Source organism: Akebia trifoliata, chromosome 2 (assembly GCF_017979445.1).
Source record: "Akebia trifoliata isolate Shusen 1 chromosome 2, ASM1797944v1, whole genome shotgun sequence".
NCBI classification, from domain to species: domain Eukaryota; kingdom Viridiplantae; phylum Streptophyta; class Magnoliopsida; order Ranunculales; family Lardizabalaceae; genus Akebia; species Akebia trifoliata.
Window position 1 is genome coordinate 6,227,290 of NC_141376.1, and position 21,661 is coordinate 6,248,950.

At 32.9% G+C, this 21,661-nt stretch overlaps 1 protein-coding gene across 1 annotated transcript; it reads left to right on the plus strand.

Moving 5' to 3' along the window:
- The first annotated feature begins 10,044 nt into the window (after window positions 1-10,044).
- On the plus strand, window positions 10,045-19,293 carry LOC147409129 (MADS-box protein SVP-like). Its single transcript, XM_086425756.1, has 9 exons — window positions 10,045-10,182; window positions 10,449-10,645; window positions 16,736-16,814; window positions 17,446-17,507; window positions 17,588-17,687; window positions 17,759-17,800; window positions 18,477-18,518; window positions 18,594-18,751; window positions 19,045-19,293. The coding sequence occupies exons 2-9, from the start codon at window positions 10,464-10,466 to the stop codon at window positions 19,055-19,057; spliced, it is 678 nt and encodes a 225-aa protein (XP_086281882.1). The 5' UTR covers window positions 10,045-10,182; window positions 10,449-10,463; the 3' UTR covers window positions 19,058-19,293.
- The last annotated feature ends 2,368 nt before the right edge of the window (window positions 19,294-21,661 follow it).

The following is a 21,661-nucleotide window of genomic DNA, read 5'->3' on the forward strand; positions in this document are numbered from 1 at the left end:
CAAAATGAAGATACCCCTTCTATATCACTGTTCATGTCATCAAATATGAAAGGGAGAGAGAATTTTTTATGGCCCTCTCTCACTACGTGAAAAAAACTTATATTTGACGGCCCAAGGATATCGAATTTCATAAAATTTGACAAATCAATACATCGAATTTTTCATTGTCAAATTATTATTTTTTTCATCAGATTGAAGCCGTCAATATAATGGAGGATGGGAGAAATTTGTTGGCTCCAAGCCATTGAATTGGGGAACATCCAAATTTTCAACGGCTATGGGCCGTCGAAATTCAGTTTCTATAATTTACAGGCTTTGGCCATCGAATTTTCTTGTCAAAATTTTCAAGTTTTACGTAGTGTCTCTATTACAATTCATCTTTTCTTTAAATATCTTTATATTCCCTTTTTTCCATAACGGTCATTTTTGACTTTCTATTTTCTTGAAACATGTTTTAACTAGTATTTTTGTCTCTTACCTATTATATTCCCCTTTTCGTTTCTTTCAAGTGAGTAAATAGTGTTTTAGAAAATGAATAGTGATATAAAGATTGGGATGGTTGGAGTTCAAATTGATTTAGAACTTTCAAATTTGAAGAAGATGCTAATTTGAAGACTTGGGTTGGAGATGCTCCTGGGTTTAAAAATAAGATAACATGAATGATAAATAGTTTGTAGTAGTTGCACTATAATGGAACAAAAATATTGCTAGATTTTTGTTAAATTCGTAGAAATACATACATGTTTATAACACAAGTTACATACAAAATAAATTATGAAATAATTGTCATAACCCACAAGGGGAATGGACATTTGATATGCAATCACATTTTATCATTGTCGAGAGAATTTATAAGTTATAGATATGCTAAATTATTGTTATTGTTATGCTTAGATTGTCTTGAATGCCTCGTTGGATATATCCAAGGGTATTCTATAATTCGATAGACTTAATTAAGAGTGTGTTTAGTAAGTGAGAGTTGAACTTTCAAGAGTTCAACCCTCTAAGTTCAACTATCGAAAGTTCACAGCGAGGGTTGATTTTAGCATTCTCATTTGGTAGATCTTGATAGTTAGGAATGAATGAAGGGTAAAGGATTCGAATTAGTGTTTCATCTCAGAAATCCCTAATTCATGGAGAGGGAGTGAGAGAGTGAGGGTTGAGCAAGGCATTCACTATGATTGGGGCTGGGAAGAAGAAAAATAAGAGAGATACCTGAGGATTGTGTTGGGGAAGAAAAAGGAGAGAGATGGTCGGGGTTGGTGTTGAGGAAGAATAAGGAAATGATGGTTGGGGACGAAGAAGAGAGAGAAAGAAGAAGAGGAGGTGAAGGGAGCAAGAGCACGAGTTGGAGGAGAGAGAGAGAGAGAGTACCTGGAGTTGGGGCGAGATTCAAGTGCGAGAGTTGCCAACATTCATCATTTCGTATGTATGTTGAAAACCTTAAAAAATCGCAAGTTGGAGAATTGAGCGAGTTCCAAACTTGCGTGAGTTGAGCTTTTCAAACACCGAATTTTTTGCAAATTGCACGGGTTGTGAACTCTCGCGCCAACACTCGATTATCAAATTCACCCTAAAGGGTATTTTCGTTTCTCACATTTTTATCATCACACTAGTACTACATATTTTAATAATTAAAAATAGATTTTTAATCCTTAATACATTGGCAATGTAGCGCACAATCGCCCAAAATCTATAGTATTCCAAAACTTGTATGCTAATGCTTAAAGATACACCAAGCACGAGATAATTAGTTATTTGCACAAACTGATTTAGTTGTAATTTTTTTTGCATTGCTTAAAAAAAACTCATGCACGAGTTGGTTGGTCATTTGTTTACTTGTGCAAGAAAAAAATATTCAGATAAAGTTTTATCCATAGATTAGATGTGTAAGGTGCTTGAGCCCTTAAACTTGGATTACCCATGCACTATCGATAATGATCTGAAAAAAATGTATACTTCATAAATTATAGACGTTGATATATTGCTTTCTTCAGATTCTACATAACTATTCATTGTCATCGTCATTTTCAAAGTTTTCAGACAAAAATTTAAGGGTCTATCGAATAATCTATTTTCTTCCATCCAATTATGTTTAAAACAATGCATTTTTTTTTATCCATGTGTGATCATACCTGCTCCTACCATATAAATCCCTTCATTTCTTGTCTACAAGTTTTTCATATCTTCAACTTTTAAGTTATTTTTAGCTACTATAGTTATCGGTTTTCATTGCATATGACAAAATCATCTTAATTGATTTTTTATTGATTTTTTGTTATTTGTTAGGCTCTCTCGTACATTTATTGAGATGTTTTCATTTCTAATTTTATTATTTTCAAATCATACTACTAATTTATTCCATCGTCATTGTCGACTTATGATCATCTCATTGTTATCAAAGCTTTATAGCAAAAAGGCAAGGCAAGCTAAATAGTCGTCGTAGAAATCAATATAATAAAACACGAAGATGAGACCCACTCCTTTTATCCTCCAAAAAGAGGGGTTGAGATTTTTTATTTTTATGACAAAGGGTTGATATTTTGTCTCATTGCAAATCTCGAGAATAACTTTTTAACTATTTTCTCTTTTACTCTCCTTTCCAATAATACCCTCCAACTTTATTGTATTTCCTCTACTATCTTTATCTTTCAATAATACTCTTTAAATTTTATTGTCTTTCCCCTCCCACCCCCTTAAACATATAGATAATGCTCGTGTTCGTAGGTAGGGCAAACTTTAGTGTCACATATATATTTTTTGACGACAGGGGTTTTGGACCCGAAGACCCGACTAGTGAGAGGGAGACAACTAACCTCTTAGAGCACCATATGGGCCCCACAAACCACATATGCCAAGTAAGCAAGATAAATCATTGTGAGTGGCCAATGAGGGGGCATAAACTCAAAACCTCTCCCTCTTTAGAGGGATGCCTTGACCACTGGACCCAACACTTGTTGGTTTGATGAATGGATGAGCGCGAGTGTGATGTTTCACATATATTTTATTAAACTATTTATTTATAAATTTATCATCAGAACCAAACTCCTTGTGATAGGTGATAACCACCTTTAACTTTTTGTTTGAGAATAGTGATCATTCGCCTCTTATTGTAATTGTAATAGTAAAATAACTATCGACAACTAATTTCACGATGTACCTCGAGATTCTTGAAATAAAATGATAAATAGTTTTATTGATTTTTTATAATAAAATTATAATACAACTCGATCAACAAAGTGTTATCATTTGATTAGCAATCAATTATAATAAAAAAAACCGTGAAAATAGTGATGTGAAGTTGTATTCCCTCCAGGTTTCGTACTTGATCGGTTAAGAACGCTATTTTGATTTGTAGATAGTGACTTTGTTGTGTCCGATCTTCTGTAGTGGATATGTGTTGGTTTATTTTCTTCGAACTTTGTACTTGATTGTCTAAGAACGATTTATTGACTCTAGGAAAAGGTTTTTAAACTTGATCTTCTCTTGAATCGAAGTCCAAGTCTCTTCTAAAGAATCTTACTTTATCTTTGGAGAAATGCTTGAAAATTTCTTATTCTCTAAAGAGAGAGTTTTTGTCTTATAAAAGAAAGTGACAAAAGGATCCCCAAATGAAGTAGGCTTTAATATTTATAAACTTAGGATAAAATAACTTTCCCAACTATACCCGACTTAATGAACTTTGATTAATGCGTCTAAAAGTTAATTTGATCTAATTCCAATTTGGAGGAATCTATGGATTTATGGTGGACTTTACTTATCTGTTTGAGTATAGAACACAATATTTAATGTGGATCACTTGAATTTGTTAGAATCACGAGGTTTATCTACGAAAATTCAAAATCCAATCTTTAAAAGGCCTATCACAATAAATGTGCTCAATTTGGATGTGTGGAACCCATTTACGAATTTTAAAGACTTTCAATGGATTTGTGAAATTTACGATGAGCTTCTCAAAATTTCGATGCCTACAATAATATAATGCAAACACATTTTTGAAATAAAAAATAAAAAGGCTAACAGTAACCATGTGGATTTAAGTCGATAATACCCATCCTTCCAAGATAGCCCGTCTTATTATTACTGATGTGTAAATAAATTAAAATTTCAAATCATAAACGTTCCTCTCATTACATAAGACACAATACAATTTAAAACTAAATTATCTGATCGTTTTTTTTCTATATGTGGGTACAATTGTACAATATAACTTAGGTTATCCTGTATCCATCATTCTTATTGATCTTGGTAGTCAGACTTCATTTTTGTTGACCTTGCCATTATGCTTTGACAAATAGAATAACACAAGGTTATTTAGAAAGAAATTGGATGACTTTGCCTTTGTCCTAATATAGTTTTTGAGGTTTATTTTTTCAATAACGTTGAAATGATCTCAGCCTGAAATCTCATATTGCACTTCTTGATGTGAAAGTGTATGGGAACCATAGATACTTTTCATTGGGTGAAAAAACATCTTCACGTCAAGAAGTGCGATATGAGGTTCTAGGCTAAGGTCACTCTAGCACGACTCTTATTGTTATTGTTGTTGTTTTTTTTACTTTTTTCAAAATTTTATTTTATATGTGCAAAATTGTATTTCTAGTAATTTTCATATAAAATGATGAAACTTTTTCGAAAATTTAGTAATATATATAGTCAAAACATATGAAATCTGTAGAAACCAAATATTTTAACAAAAAAATTTAGTTATATCATTAAAAAACAAAATATTTTCCATTCCAGGTGAATGTTTAAGATACTCGTGTTTTCAAAGTGATGACTCGTCCCTTTGAACTTTCAGCTTTCTTATAGACTATGAAGAATGATTTTAACAATAAAAAATTGGCTATTTTTCTCAACCTTTTAATTAAACGGTCTTTTCTTCGACTTTTAACAAATTTTTTAACTACTACTTTTCTCTGTAAATCCATTTGATCTCAAACTCTTCAACCAACACCACAAAATTTTAACCTTAACTTGAATGAGAAAAAAACGAGCTCCTGAGTATAGTTAGTAAGTGAAGGCATATTCTGAATCTAGGTTGCGGTAACAAGACTAATTGGCTTATTATTTTTAACCTCATCTTTTATTCATACTTCTAAATATCTCCCTTACCCCAAAATTTTCCCCATATTTCATTCTCTTGTATTTTATTTAAATTTTTAAAATTCTACCACGTTCTTGATGTGTGCAGATTGAATTTTATGGCTTGAGACAATGGTAAAAACTTTTACTTAAGAGGATGAAAATAAGGGCATTTAAGTCATTTTCATAAATTATTGGTAAAAAGATTTTAATTAAAATGTTGAGAATAAAGGCATTTAAGTCATTTTAGAAATTAATGGTAAGAAGGTTTTAATTAAGAGGTTGAGAATAAGGGTATTTACGTCATTTTATAAATAATTCAGACTAAAGTCAATGAGTGCATGTCATAGGGCAATCCCAGTCAAATCAATCAGCTGGACTAATGTACAACATAGGGGCATCTCAAATATTCCACAAAAAACGGAGGGCCATACGTAACCGCTCTACTAAAATCAAAATTACCATTTTCAAACCAAACAACGATTCGTGACGAAGCTTTAACATTTTTAAATGAGATTAAAATAGATTAAACACCACCAACCGTATCCAATAAACAAACATCGAACCACGCGAGAGTAATTTATCCAGTTTATGAGATTTTGATATAATAAATTTATCGCGAGAAATTGTGGGACAAGACGAACGAGTCGGGTACAAATGAGTAATAATGGTCCGCACTGGATTCCGCATGGTCATAACCTGTATGTACGAAAAGTAAACGTCTACTAAAAAATAATTATTTTAATAATAAATTATTTTGTTTATTGATTTAAGTGTTTTGATCAACTCAACCTCATGGAAAATGTTACCGGGTCACCCATATGTTGTATCTATGTCAAGGGATGGGATCACACTTGAGATTTAACACATTCCTAGTGATCAGTTGTAAAGCTTGCTAAATAGATGTAGAGATAGAGATGTGAATTAAAACTTTAGACAATTCGAATTCGTTCCACAGGGACAATTTAGATTCAAAAACTCATTCGGATAAACAGTCCAAAACAGAATTGGAAAACAGATTTTTCTTAAAAACAAAATTAATTTGTTTAAAAATAGAGAAGAAATTAACAACTAATTTGTAAATGAAATTAAAACTACAAATAGAGATTGAGGATATAAGAAAGAGGGCTTGGAGAGGTCAATTCAACCTTTGCAATTCATCCAAAATGCGGATTTGTTCTAATTATAACTCGATTCACGTAGCAAGTCATTGCTCGTGGATCGGAAGATAAATCGAGTTAAACATTGATGGTAACCAAAGAGTATTCATGAGAATTCCAACTACAAACAAGTGTAGCTGACTTATACTTCAATTCTTCACATAGCATGATTGTTCTTGAGCTTATCTAAGTAACAATCATCTAAGCTTGATTTGAATGTATAAGTTTGCTAGTCTTGTTCTAAGAAAAATTTCATAATTAACACATAAAGCAGAAAGAAAGAATTTAAAACAACATAAGTAGGATGAAATTGCTCCGGCATTCTTGACCTCTCTACGGAGAGTCTAGCCGATCATCGCAAGATTCATATTGCAGAAATTAATAACAGAATGAAGAACATGGGTGAAGAAGACGATGATCAATCTAAAATCCTTATTTATAGCTCTCCAACAAATTACAAAGATAAAGAATTGAGCACTCTTGATGTTCTCACTACACTCAAGAGCTCTCTCAATAGAAAATTACAGAGAATTAAAGGGAGGAAAAATCAAAAAATTAGAGAAGAAGAGAGCAAGGAGAAGACCCATTCTCTAAAATCAACCCTCCAATTTATAACATTCGTATTCGGGTAATCGGGTCAACTTTTCGGATGATTCGCTTCGAACGACCAATTCAGTTACAACCACCGAAGTAATTGGAAGCTTCTATGAAAATCTCAAGGACAAATTCCTCGAGATGACCGCGGCGCGGTCATGCCTAGTCGCGGCGCGGTGACGTGGCGCCCAAATCGATTGAGGTTTTTCTGGATGCTTCCTTTCGGCTCGTGTATTGTAACCGTAATTGTTCCGCGATTTGATAACTTCCACGTGCGCTACAATTAACACTAATATATCATTAGCTCTATTAATTTGGATAAATAAAATAATTTTCAATTATTTAAATGAACTAACATTTATGCAATGGTAATCTTAATGCAATTGTGATCCCAAAATCGAATAATTGGGACCTTATCACCTAGGCAATAACTTTGTTTTTGTATTAGATTCAATAAGGATCGGATTGGATCCTTGTTGGATTGGATTTTATCGAAATTTAATATTAAGATTCATAAGCAAATCATTACCAGTCGAATTGGGTTTGGATCGAAGCCTAACCCAATTTTATATATAAAATTTAAATAAATTTTATACATCTTAACAAATATATAATATAATTTCTAATATGTTATCAAATCGAGATATAGTTGATCTAGATCCTTTCTAATAAGACGTAAGGTTGAAACTTTATCGGAATCCAGAACATCGATCCAAAATTGAAGTTCTTAGATTGAAACTAATTGAATTTAAGGGGTGATCTGATCCATCGACAAATCTACTCATGAGGACATTAATATTTTCAACCACGTTTTCTTTTTCATAATATTTTTACCAGTTTTATCTTTTAGTCAAAAAGATAATGGTATATTAATCTTTTTACATAATAAATACTGATGGTATTTAATATTTAAATTAAAATGTTTTATTTGTAATAGATTATTTGTCAATTAATGTAATTAAGCATTTATTATGTAAAATTTATTTAATAATATATTTTGATCTCTTTCACTAAAAGACAAAATGGATATGGATATTATTAAAAAATGTGGCAGAGGATGCTAACACCCCACGAGGTCTTGATCGTTAGTATTCCCCTTATTTAAATGTATACATATTTATCTTTTGTATATCAAATTATATTTATTTAATATTTATATCAAATCAATTTTTTGTTGATTCCAAATCGACACAAATCCAATCTAGACCCCAATCCATCGATAGCCTCGGTGGAATCGACAATTTTGGATCATTAACTATATAAATATGTCCTTAGTGGGATTTCAAACACAACTGGTTGGAAATCCGATGTCCAAAAAATCACAAATCAATTTGATTTTTGGTTTGTAAGTTTATTCAAGAACGGGTTATTGCCATTGGATTAGGAAAAAATGAACCACACTATGGGGTTGGATATTTATCCAACATAAAAAAGTTCAAAAAACAATGTTTGTCTTCAAATATAACATACAAATCATCTCCACAACGATAAAATGAGCAATAGTGGAAAAAGAAGGGAGGGCCCACAAAAGTCGAGAAAATAGTATTCCTCTCTAAATAAATATATATATATATATATAGGGGGCGGTTCAAGGGCCATATGTAAAAACATATGAAAAAACAATGGTTTTTCAAAATAAGGGTTAGAGGTTTTGGATTGAGCTGATTTTTTGCAAGGATGGTCACTATGATGAAAAGATCATCCTCACAAAAAATCAGCTCAATCAGAAACTTCTAAATCCATCAAAAGTGATTTACAAATTAGTGATAAAAATTGGTAAAAAATCGACGGTCCACATTCTAAATCACTTTTAATGGGGTTAGAAGTTTCAGATTGGACTGATTTTTTTTCCGGATGATCTTCCCATCATAGAGATCATCCTCACAAAAAAAATCAACTCAATCCGAAATTTCTAACCCATATTTTAAAATTTTATTAATGTTACATTGTTTTTACATATGTTTTCTCATATGGCCCTTGAACTTGACCCATATATATATATAATTTCCCTCAACTTCAATCTCTCAAGATTATTTCCTACAACCTAATAAGAATAATACATTCAAGATTATTGAGAAAATCAAGGATGTGAAAGCAAAAAAAAATCACGTTGAACTCAACACAAGGTTTAAATAAGATTATATCGGATGTAGAGCACTTCACAAGTCATGAGAGGAAAAATCCATTAATTGGAATAGAAAAATACATGTTAAATGATCGTATCTTAAGGATTGATGAATACATGTCAAATGATAGTATGTGTGATATTGTATGTACCTGAGGGATTTGGGCTAGATATGGTGTTCTAAGAAGCTTATTGTTGCCTCACCCACTAGTTGAGCCTACGGGTTTGGACACCCTCGTCATAAAAAAATATATGTTGACTTGACATAAGATCATGTACTAGTATTGCATATGGCTTGACATTACATTAGCATCTATCAACACGTGTTATAATTTTTACAATTATATGACTAAGTCAATATGCTTACAACCAAGGACTCAAGTCTATAAATAAAATATTTTTTCATCTCAAAAAAATCAATTTGAAATTTTACATAATTTTGGATGACCAATCACATGAAACTTAATGAGGGTATTTTTGTAAATAGGGGATGCGCTAAATACACATAGGCTCATGCGATTAGTTTGTCATTGTGTGAGAAAACGTAAAATTTTTAATTGACTTTTCAATGAGCATTTTTCTTGTTTGGGTCCTATAAATAAGTACTTGTAAGGCAAAGATATACCATCTCGACTATTTTAAATCAAAACTTTATTGAATTCTCATCTGATTTGATAGTTGGAGTGGGCACCACCACACGATCAAGAGTATTTTTAGGAGTAGAGGTGAAAAAGTAGATAAAAAGAACAAAAGAGTATAATGGATATTTGCAAAGTAATATCTAAATGTTTTTGTGTTTGAAGATAAAGTTGATTATTCTAAAAGTGATTTTTATTAAGGGGGTTGAAGATAATTGATTTATTGCCAAAAATAGATAGAGAAGACCAGGGGGCACACGTGATCACATTGAAAAACACATAGGTATCTCAAATACACACTAAAATCAGGAGGGCTGCATCTAAATTACTTATTTATTTCCTTGCTTTTAAAATAACTCTTTCTTTTATAAGACAAAAATGCCAAAGTCTTTGGAGAGAAAATATAAGTGGAGAGCAGCGAGAGAGAGGAGAGGATAGTCTTGTTTTGCTATATCAGGTACTTTCTTTTAATATTGAACGATTTACTTCTCCCTAGCTATCCCTCTCTTACACATACTTTCTCTGCCATTGGCTGGTTTTCAGAGCCGACGAATCGTCAGAAACACACCAACCCAATCAGGTAAGGAAGAAGAAACGATTCGATCCAATCCAATTTCTTCCCTCTCACGTCAACTGAGCTAAAGATCAGTGTTGTTTTTATTTTTCTTTTTAAGTTTTTATTCACTTACGTTAGAAATGAGTTATTTTTAGGGTTTGCTTTAGATTCTTCGCCTAATTTGGAAAATTACCGCTCTTTTTATAAACAACCCATCTCTATATCTTCGAGTCTGTAAGCGTTTTGGTTTGATATCTGTGTGTAAAAGAGTGATTTTGTGATTGACTTAGTGATTTTGATCAAGAATGGCGAGGGAGAAGATTCAGATCAAGAAGATCGACAACACTACTGCAAGACAGGTTACTTTCTCCAAGAGAAGAAGAGGGCTTTTTAAGAAGGCTGAAGAGCTCTCTATTCTTTGTGATGCTGACGTGGCTCTCATCATCTTCTCTGCAACTGGAAAGCTCTTTGAATACTCCAGTTCGAGGTATTTTTCTCTCGTGTTTCTGTTTCTGTATTACTATGCTGTTTTACTTTGTGTTGAGAGAGATAGAGAGAGAGAACCCATGCTTCTGATCTGTGATTAAGAAATCTCTAATACTACATAAAGGATGGGATTTACTATGGTGCACCGAATCTGGTGTGATAAGATTCTTCGGGTCCCCGAAGAAGAAGATCTCAAATCTAACGTTGCTGCTTTGTTGTTTGTTTTTTGAAACACAAGTACTGTTCTCCCACATCGTCATTTTTTTTTTTTTTTAATAGTTTGTTTTTTGTTGAGAAGACACAAGTAAGAAATGGGTCTCTTCAATCGATGGAGAGAGAGGTAGGTTTGTGTTGAATAAGGGTCAATGATTATCTCTCTCTATTTGTAGGGTTGGTAGCTATGAGTGGACGTTATTACATCTAGAGATCTTATTTAGCAAACTTAATAGTATTGATCTCAAACAGTAATATGTCTCTCAAGTCATTGACAAGTCGTATTGAAGTCCTCAATGTGTCTGGTGTCTCGTGCATTTGGTGTTGTTATTTGTCGGAATCTGTGGTAGATGTTCTAATGTGATTCATCCATGAAATAGTAGAAATTTATGATGTTAGTTTCTGTAATTAGAGATGGACTGCAACGTTGCTACGATGCATCCTTTCATGTCTTAAGGATTTGAGTTAACATCAACTAGCTAGGGTTCATTAGATAAATTAGATTATGTTAGATTTTTTTTTCTGTACTGATGGGACATTTTAGATTTTATATATTTCAATTTCTAACAACCTTAATTTTATAGCAATTAAAATTTCAGTTTTTATAGCAATTTCTGTCTTAATATTTATAGTAATTCACTATGAGGTTACAATTTATAATAAATTATCATTTTACTTTTTAAGTAAATTCTAGAGATATCAGTCTTGTTTGGTAAGGTTTTAATTTAATAAATTAATTAGTCAATAATTAGGATTTTAATATTTACTTGATTAATGCTCATAAAAAAATGACTACTTAATTGTTAGGTTTAATAGATTGGGAGATTATGTATCTCACAAGTTTTAGCTGATCCCAAAACTTTGGAATAAGGCTTTGATGATGATGATGATGATGATGTCGACGGCGACTATTGGTTTGTTTAAGGCATGCATCTAATGTGGTCAGTAATTAGGATTTTAATAGTTACTTGATTAATGCCTACGAAAAAATGGTTACTCAGTTGTTAGGTTTAATAGGTTAGGAGATTATGTATTTTACAAGTTTTAGCTGACCCCAAAACTTTGGGATAAGGCTTTGATGATGATGATGGTGATGACGATGGTGACTATGCATTTTGCAAGTTGGTGGTTGGTTTAAGGCATGCATGTATATATATAGTGGTCTTTTCTTTTAGATGGAATGAATAATGTAAAATGTGCTTGGCTGGTATGCTAATTTTTGTTTGTGTGGGGAGAGTCAATACAAGTAGTTAAGTAAGTGTTGTGAGTCTTCTTCATTTTTCACTAACCATTTCCCCTTATTTGTTCTACCCAAAACAACAAGAAAAATTCTAAAACCCTGATTCATTCAACCAACCTATAAATTAAATCTTCTAATCTCTATCTTGTTAGAAATCACCCACCACGAACCTTAATTAGTACTAAACTCACTTTCCAGCCCATAAAACCTTAAAATTCAATTCCATAAACCGTTTTAGTCAATTCAATTTGAGCCATAAAATCTATATTCAACTCGTCATCATCAAACCCTAGGTTGACTTTCATCAAATTTGATGTTGGCTATTGTCTTGTGTCAACGTGTTGTTGTGTTGGATGTATATATTAGGCATTTGTATAATGTTTTTGAGAAGAATGTTTTGGAGACGTTATGGAATATTTTGATTAAAAATTTAATAATGTATCTTTAATATAAAAATAACCTGTACATGGAAAGTAAAATAAATTATCTATGTATACTGCAGAGAGATTCAGTTACATAATTATCATTAATAGATTTATGAGAGGGAAGTCTATTCAACAATGATTATTGTACTGGAAGACTTAATAAATTTTTTTTTTTTCATGGGGATGAAACACACGAGGCTCTCATTTGAATGCAAAAGAGTGTCAACGAGTGTAAACGCAAGAATGGAACAGTCTGACATGGAAAATTTTCAATAGATGGCGTATTCTTGTTACATTGGCCTGCAATAATATACAAGAAAGCATGGGAATAAATGGAGGGTTCTTGTTACATAGGCCTGCAATGATATGCAAGATAACATGATTATAAGGCCTAGGGTTACAGCTTCCAAATAAGAAAGAAGGCCACCAAACTCCTCACAAAAAAGAAAAGAAACAAAGGCCACCAATAACACCCCAAATAAATTTGATAGAGATAGTTCCGAGGCTTGGGTCACCTGATTCATTCTCAACATGTTCAATTCCTCGATTCATGAAATACATAATACATTGGAAATCAAAGATCGACTACATGTGTTCACTCCAAATGGGGATGGGATGGTTGTAAAATGAACTTGGATGACCATTTTCTATAACATTAGTTTAATGCATCATTTACCCCACACCCAAAATATAAGACAATTATGTTTTAGTGAACTTTACTCTTCTCTAGATTGCGAACAAGCCATAATTATATCAAATTGCAATGCATACATGGTTTAAAATATCTTATTGAATGAATGTTTCGGTTAATGAAAAAAATGATACAGTATCGGCCGATACAGACCCAATACATTCACAAAATATTCTATGTTTCGGGGTCAATGTTTCGTATTGGTCTTGGCCAATACCAATACATATCTTCCGATACATTCTGATATTTTAAACAATGATTGTATATGCTGCAATACCACGAAGACTAACCCGGTCAATTCTCTCTCCTAGTGAGGTTCCATGGTTCTTCCCTGCCACATCATGCTAGAGTAAATCACTTTGAATGAAAATGCTTTCATGATATTGGTAATCTTCACATCCTTGTATTTGTTGATCAAATATTTAAATACATACTTTTACACGCATGTGCTGCCAAGAAAAAAAAAACTTTTACATACACACTCAACCCTTAAACTTTATCAAAATAGTTCTAGGTATATAGTTCTCCTTGCTCAATAGATTCTTTCTCTTGGTTTCAATGCCTCCTACTTTAGTATCTATAAATAAAAATTAGAAAGGTTAAATAAATAATTAGAGAGGTTGAAGAAAAATGATGGGATTTAATTGAATTGGTAGAATCCCCATGAGAAACTAGGTAAAGCTGATTAGGTTGGACTTGGTGACAACATTCCTACAGGTCTATTAATTACTAAACAATAAAGTCAAGGATCCTAGGGAAGATGGAACTTCCAATCTAACTTAGGATCTCAATCCAATAGCTAATTTGAATTATTTTGATCCTTTCTAGGATTTAAGAATCGCTTAAGCCCAAAGGATTTTATTGGTCATTGTGGAGGGCCAACAAAGCCAATTGGCTATATGAGTGTAATTACAAAATTTTGCAATTAAGGTAAGATGAAAACATTTTAATAACCCAACAATAATAATAATTTTCCAAAGTGAAAACTACATTGACTTAATGGGGAAGGGTTTAGGGTATTTGGTTGAGGTTGGGACGGGTTGAGGCGGTTTGCTTGGGACTAAAATGGGATTTATATGGTTTGGTGGGACAACAATTTGGAAGGATTTAGGAAGGTTAATGGGGATGGTAGGGGCTGTGGTTAGGGTTTAGAGGTGGCTGGATTCACCACGTGAAAAAGGGGTAAATTCAACGCCAAGGTCTGTTGAATTTGGCTAAATACTACCAAATTCGACAGACCTTGGTGCCAAATTCGACGGATCTTGGTGTCGAATTTACCCCCTTTCCACTTAGTGATTTAGGATTTTGGTAGGGTAGAAATATGCTGAAATTAATTTCAGCAGGGTTTAATGGATTGGAATTAGGGTTTTATGGGAGATTTGGTCAGGTCTAGGGCTGTAAATTTGAAGTTTTAAATTAGAAAGAAGATAAAAATGGAGAAGATGTAGAAGAAGAGGAGATAAGTAAGTTAGAATCACCCTACAGGTTCTTGGCATCATGCTAAATCCAATCACTATATAAGTTGTCAAAGAGAAGCTGTAAACATTTTTTTATTCCATAAACTGAGGAAATCAATTACGATAGCCATTTATATATACAGGTTCTCATATTTTAGACTCAAACTCTAATCCTAACACAATTTAAACTTTGACTTTTTGACCCTAAGATATTAATCCCATCACAAACTTATACCATAACCTCATCATAAACTTATAGTCTACCAATATTTTGGTAACGACTCTTTCAAAACACATCATATTTTGAAAATCTTGGGCTCGACAGTTCGATAGCTGAATAATCTTGCAAATGACATGAAAATCAATAGGATAATTTTTGAACATTGAAAATAAAGCCTAAAGAAAAGTGAAGTGAATAACACTTACCACTCTTAAAATAAAATAAAAGCATTAAAACTAAACTAGGACCCAAATAAGAAAGGATTAAGGCCTTCAAATGATTTGGTCTAGGCATTATTATCTTTGTGGCATTTTTCTGATTTAGGAATGACCCTGTAGGATTATAACTTAGCCTGTGATCATAATTTACTTACCTATTAGATTTTTTTAAAATATTTTCTGTAGGAAATTCAACTTATTTTATCCTTTAATTTGTTCTTAGTAACTTATTCATGATCTCGGATTCATCATTCTAGGTTAGTTTGCATCGTCGTGCATCAATAAAGATACAGGTAATGCATATTTTTTGGACAATCAAATTCTCTTGATTGGACTGTTATTGTTATCCATAACAATGTGAATTTGGGGATGTTGGTGAACCAATGGGGTGACCTCATATTATGATAATTAATGGCCCAAAACGAGTGAGTGATGTAAAGACCATATGGTTAGAATCTTTCAAAGTAATGTGAGTTTTTTGGCTATGGGTAATCAAACTTGTAGGCTAACATAAGAAGGTTTTCGGTTGATAGGTACATTGGTTTAGCAAGGTACATTGGATGGTTAAATCATCCCAAAGAGGCCTCTTGCTTGGGGTCAATTAAACAGTTCGGATTGATAGGATTTTCCTCTTGTATGACATGACACCCATTGGAGGGAAAAGCAAGAGAATCTGGATGTACTCCTGGAGTTGGGTACGTACCAACCACGTGTTTTAAGGACAGATTCTTTTAGGCCCTCTGATCCATGGATATGTTGTCCATAATTAGTTTGACAAAGCCTGGTTTCTGAATTCTAGATTGGATTTGACCATTTTGTCATCACGGTCTTGGAGCCTACCCCATGGGTCTGTTCATAAAGCTCATGATGAAAATTGCTCAGATCGAACAGCTAGGATTCGCCGATCAAGCAAATCTTTGGTGTGTTAACAGCCAAAGGGTTGGTCAAACATTCATGGGTCAATGAGCCTCAAGGATTGCGCAATGTGGTGCACAAAGGAGACATGGAACTTCTAGATTTCAAGTCTCTCTCTCTCTTTTGAAATAAACATCAAGGTGTTTATTTCAAATTTTGAATAAGTTGAATTGAAGCATTGAACCAACTGAAAAGATCAACATTTTCATTATTAATTTTTAATCTATTCTATTATTTATCAATTTAGTATAAAAAGGCATGTTCATGAGACTTATTGTGGCGCCTTAGGCCATTGAAGTCCCCACACTTGACTCCGCTTGTGCTGTATATTTGCCTGCTAGGTTCTACCAATTGAACGAAGAGATCCCGAATTTCTTTTCTTCTTCGTTTCGCTTTCAGAACAAGTAAACATCCCTGAACTAAAGTGCAGACACTATCCATTTGAATATGAACAGAAAATTGAAACTGTATCCCAGCCCTTCCTTGCACATGATGTTCAATATGTTCATATATGCTTGTTTACAGGCTGAATGAGTGGATGACAATTTTTTTTTTTTTTTTGGCCTCATAAATTCGGTTATTTTATGGTTGAAACTTCATTGCTACTTATCTTTGTACTCCATTAGATCAATAAATAGAACATCACTTTTCATTTGTAACTGCGAAACACGGTAGAAAGTAACTTTGTCATTGTACGTGTTGTCTTCTGAAGTACAAAGGGGATTATTGAAAGACACAATTTACACTCGAAGAACCTCAACAAACTTGACCAACCATCTCTTGAGCTGCAGGTAAGCTGTTCAGGCTGCTTTTTTTTTTTTTTTTCCATTGCACCTTACTCATGCAGAGTTTGTCTGACCTATCATACATGGTACACGACTTTGTATCCCAAACTATTTTATTTTCTCTTTCATTTTTGTCATGGATAGGGCTACCGAAATAACAATTTTGTAGGAAAACTCTCTATTACCAAGTACCAATTCAATGGAACCTCAGAAATTTGGCAAGAAACCTGTACTTAAAGATGAGAAATTTGAAAATTCCCCCTCCTTTTAGAATACATACAATACATTAGTGAGGTTGTTTAAAGAATGTTGGAGCAAGAATTCATAATACGATACCCTAGTTTCCTTTCAATAGCATCATCTTATTTTATAGCCCTTTCTTTGTTTGTCATGGTTTTCACCACCCATGTGTTTAATTTATTTTGTGTTAATTTACCATTAGTCTTTCTAATTAAGTGAGCAATTTGTACATGACTTTGGTTTTATCGAACAAATTTTTATAGTAGAATAATACCAACTTCAGCATGTAGGCATTAATTTTCCCTTTAGTTACTTAAACATGTAATAAGACTATACATTAGATAATTATTCATTCTGAACAATATATTTGATTGTCTATGTCTTATTGGAATTTTAGCTGGAGAATAGCAACTACGCCAGACTGAGCAAGGAAGTTGCAGAGAAAAGCCATCAACTCAGGTATAAGCTTGCCTCTAATGGTAAGATTTCTTCATGTAGTGCAATAAAACAGGTGATATTATTCCATTTATATATAACAGGAAGATGAGGGGAGAAGAGCTCCAAGGATTAAATATAGAAGAGTTGCAGCAACTAGAGAAATCCCTCGAAGCAGGATTGAGCCGCGTTCTAGAAACTAAGGTTTGTATTGGTTTCTTTTCTAAAAATTCTGACTTGGATGTATCTTTAATGGAACTTTCAATGGATTACAGGGTGAACGGATTATGGAAGAGATTGGTACCCTTCAAAGAAAGGTTAGAATCTAAAAATTGCAATCCCTCATTATGACTTTACTTGAAGAACCGAAAATTAAAATTAACTTCATACTGGAAAAGTATTTTAGTGTGGTTCTTTGTAAATGGACCTCGGACATGGCAACTTAAGACCATCAGTTTATAGCGATAATGTTCTAATTAATGATCTACTTTGGAGTTCAATCAATTCTAGAGCAGTGTCAGGTTGAGAGATAAGATTTAGCTTAGGAAAGGCTCATAAAGAAAAAAGTTAATGGAAAATCTAGCAGAGATTCAAGATTTGAGGTTTACAAGAATTACACGATATGCATGGTCGTGTGCCACACATTAGTGAAAATGTAGTAGTAGCCCTAATAGGTGATAAATCAAGGAAAAATCGATTGAGATGGTTTGGTCATATGTAATTAAGACCTTTAACAGACCCAACTTAGAAACAACATGCATGTTAAAGTCCATAGCATGCCGTTCCTTAACAGAAGATACTTTAGACGTAATTGAAGGGAGCAACATGTTTCCTATCTGTGTTTATTATAGATTGTATAATAATTCATTGATAGGTGAACTGACTAAGATATAAACAAGTGATAATTTGTTTATTTGATTTCAATCATTGTTTTCTATGTTGGTAAACGTGTGTAGGTTATTCATTTTTTCTTATTTTCAATTAACAATGCAGGGAATGGCGTTGATCGAAGAGAATGCACGATTAAGGCAACAAGTGAGTGACTTTTTTTTTTTTTTTTTTTTTAAGGTTCCTACTTCCTCATTGACAGTTCTAAGTTTTGAGTTTTAGATGATGGAGATGTCTAAAGGCCAAAGACACAATGTTGTGGCCGACTCGGAGACTTTAGTCTTTGAAGAAGGACAGTCATCAGAGTCTGTCACCAACATCTGCAATTCTGCTGGTCCTCCTCAAGATTATGATAGCTCCGATACCTCTCTCAAGTTGGGGTGAGTCATAATGTTTTTCTTTCTTTATATTAATGTTAAATTTAGAGAATATTTTTTTTTTTATATAATCTTCTAATTCTAATAAACAGGCCATCTTCTTGATTAAATAAAAATAGATTTCTGAAATGAGTGTTATTCAAAATCATCAAGACTAAAAGTTAGATAATCGTTTGATGCAAATCACATGTCCCACACTTACATTACAACCCATCATCATGGGTGGAGTGATATTCCATGCTAGTTATTGCCTCTCTCGCTGAATTCAAATTGTCCCAACTTTCAATCCCTTGCAGGTTATCCTTCTAACTAGCCGAATATGAAGATTACCAAAGAGAATGGATAGTTTCAAAATATTGTAGACTTGTATTGATGTAATATAAAACTCATATTGCATCCACATGTTATCATAAGCTTAGTTAAGATGTCATTTGAACATTCAGACAGACCAATGTGTATTGATGAGTGAGCATGGATCTAACTTGTGGACTCTAGACCAGTAACTTCGGGCAATCTGAGCTTCTGTTTGGTGCTTGCAGTGTTAAGAGTTTGTTGTAGGTAAGTACATGCACACTCATCTAGGAGCAAGTGAAGACGATCCTAAGTTATCACTGTTTTCTTTCTTTCTTTCCTTTAATTTTTTGAATAGGGTCCATTTGGGTAGAAAATATCAACATTGGAAGAAAGTAACTTTTAGAAAGTATAAAATAATATTTTTTCCCCTATTTTAAGTACTAAATTGAATCCAAACAAGATTTTTAACTTTTGATAAGTATCCAAATAAGTTCTATAGAATTTATTTATTTATTTTTAGAATTCCGTCTTATAGGATTCTTTAATTTTAAAGATTAGTGTGCTAAAGAAATCTTATTATGGGTACTACAGATTTTAGCCTTTTGTCACTGGAGAAAATGCAAATTTTTAGCGGCTCACTTTGGATTTTATAATGAAAAAGATTAACACATATCTCATATCATATCTTTGGTTATATTTTCTATCTAATAGGGATCACAAAAGAAAATTCTGTTGCAATAATGTCCGAGATCGTGTGAAGACGTTAGCATTTTTCAACACATTTCTTTTCAATAATATCCTTATCTAATTTGTCTTTTAAACCTTTATCTTCTCTCCCACTTTACGCGTGGCGTGCACATACAAACAAATTTTGAACTCAATACTCTAATAAGTAGACCGTTTTAACTAGTCTTACAAGTTAATGATCAGGTCTAATCTCCTTTTCTTCCTCAAAAGTGTTTCAAGGACTTTACTTTTTTTCAACTCGTGTTTACAAGCTAATGATCAGGTCTAGTCTCCTTTTCTTCCTCAAAAGTGTTTCAAGTAACTTCTTTCAACTCGTGTTTTTTCGTATTTATTTCACACTCTTTTTTTTTTTTATATTGATATTTGAGATACCTTTCTGATACACCACGTGTAATCCAAAGAGGAAACGACATTTCTCTATTGTTTTAAGATTCAACCAATCACAACGGATCATCTCATCCCAAAACAAAATAATACTGACGGCAGGCATTATAGACTCTGTTTCGTAGGCAAATCCCGTAACAAGAAAAATATTAGAGGGAAGCTAGCCTCACTTTCCAATTAGGTGCTAAGTGATAAGGATTTGTCACTTGTGAGCCAAAAAAGTGTAATTTTATTTTGTCCCTTGCATATTTTGAATGTTTGATATGCGCTCTTGTATTTTCAAATTAGTGGCATACTCTGATAGATTAATAAAAATGACTTATATATATATATATATATTATATATATATATATATATATATGAGTCGTGCTGGTGTAACACTGAAATGTACATCGATTCTGATGTGGTGGTGCACAATGTAGGCACCACCATAGCATATGATGACAGCAACGTTGATGACAAGTGGGTATTGAAGTCACTTTTTGTTAGTTTAAAAGTGCTGATTTTCCAACTAGAATGTCTTCACACGGTCAATACTTGGCTGATGTGGCATGGACACGGAACCATAGATCTTTCAGTTCGGGGTACTCAACTGCAATCCCCATAAAAGATATGCAATTGTGTATCCTGAGAAAAAAGATCTATGATTTTATGTAGGGGTGCGACTTGGTTCGGGTTGTGGTAAAATAGGAACCGAACCAATATAGGTTGGTTCTACTAAATAAGAGCCAGAACTAAATTGAAATGCTCATAGAACCGAATCAAACCAATCCAAGTTGGGTTGGTTTGGTTCGATTCTATGATTGGCTGATATCTTATAATTCTACTTGAAAACAACATATTTTTAATAAAAATAAATAATGAATCTGAAATTTTATATAATAAATCATTAATTGTTCCATAAAAAATGTCATTCATTTATTCATAAAGTAAAATCATTAATTTATGTGCTAAATAATCATTAAAAATGTAGTAAGTTATTATGAGTTCGATTCTATACAAGTCTTGAACTGAGAACCAAATCAAAGTGATAGGTTTTTCATTTTTTTAATCCAGAACTGAATCGCAACTTGTTTCAAACTAAACCAAACCAACCCAAAGCCATTGGTTTGGTTCGATTCTCAGTTTGAACCAAACCAAGTTGCACCCCTAGTTCCGTGTCCTTGCCACGTCAGTTGAGTATTGATCGGGTTAAGACTTTCTTCTTAGTTTAGAAAGAGACGGTCGAGGTCAAGGGGGGTCATGTCATCAATTTAAAAATATTAAAGGTGTTTCAAATATTCACAAATGGTATGTCCACATGTGTCATTTTCCTAAATAGAAAGTAAAAATTGCTTAATAGTCCCTGATGCTAACTTTTCTTTTAATTTAGTCCTTGACTTTTGAGAGTTATCAAAATAGTACATTTAGTAAATCCCTGTTTTCAAAACAGTCCATGAACCCAATCTAGAATTTCTCACAATTGAAAAATGTTAAAATTTTCCTAA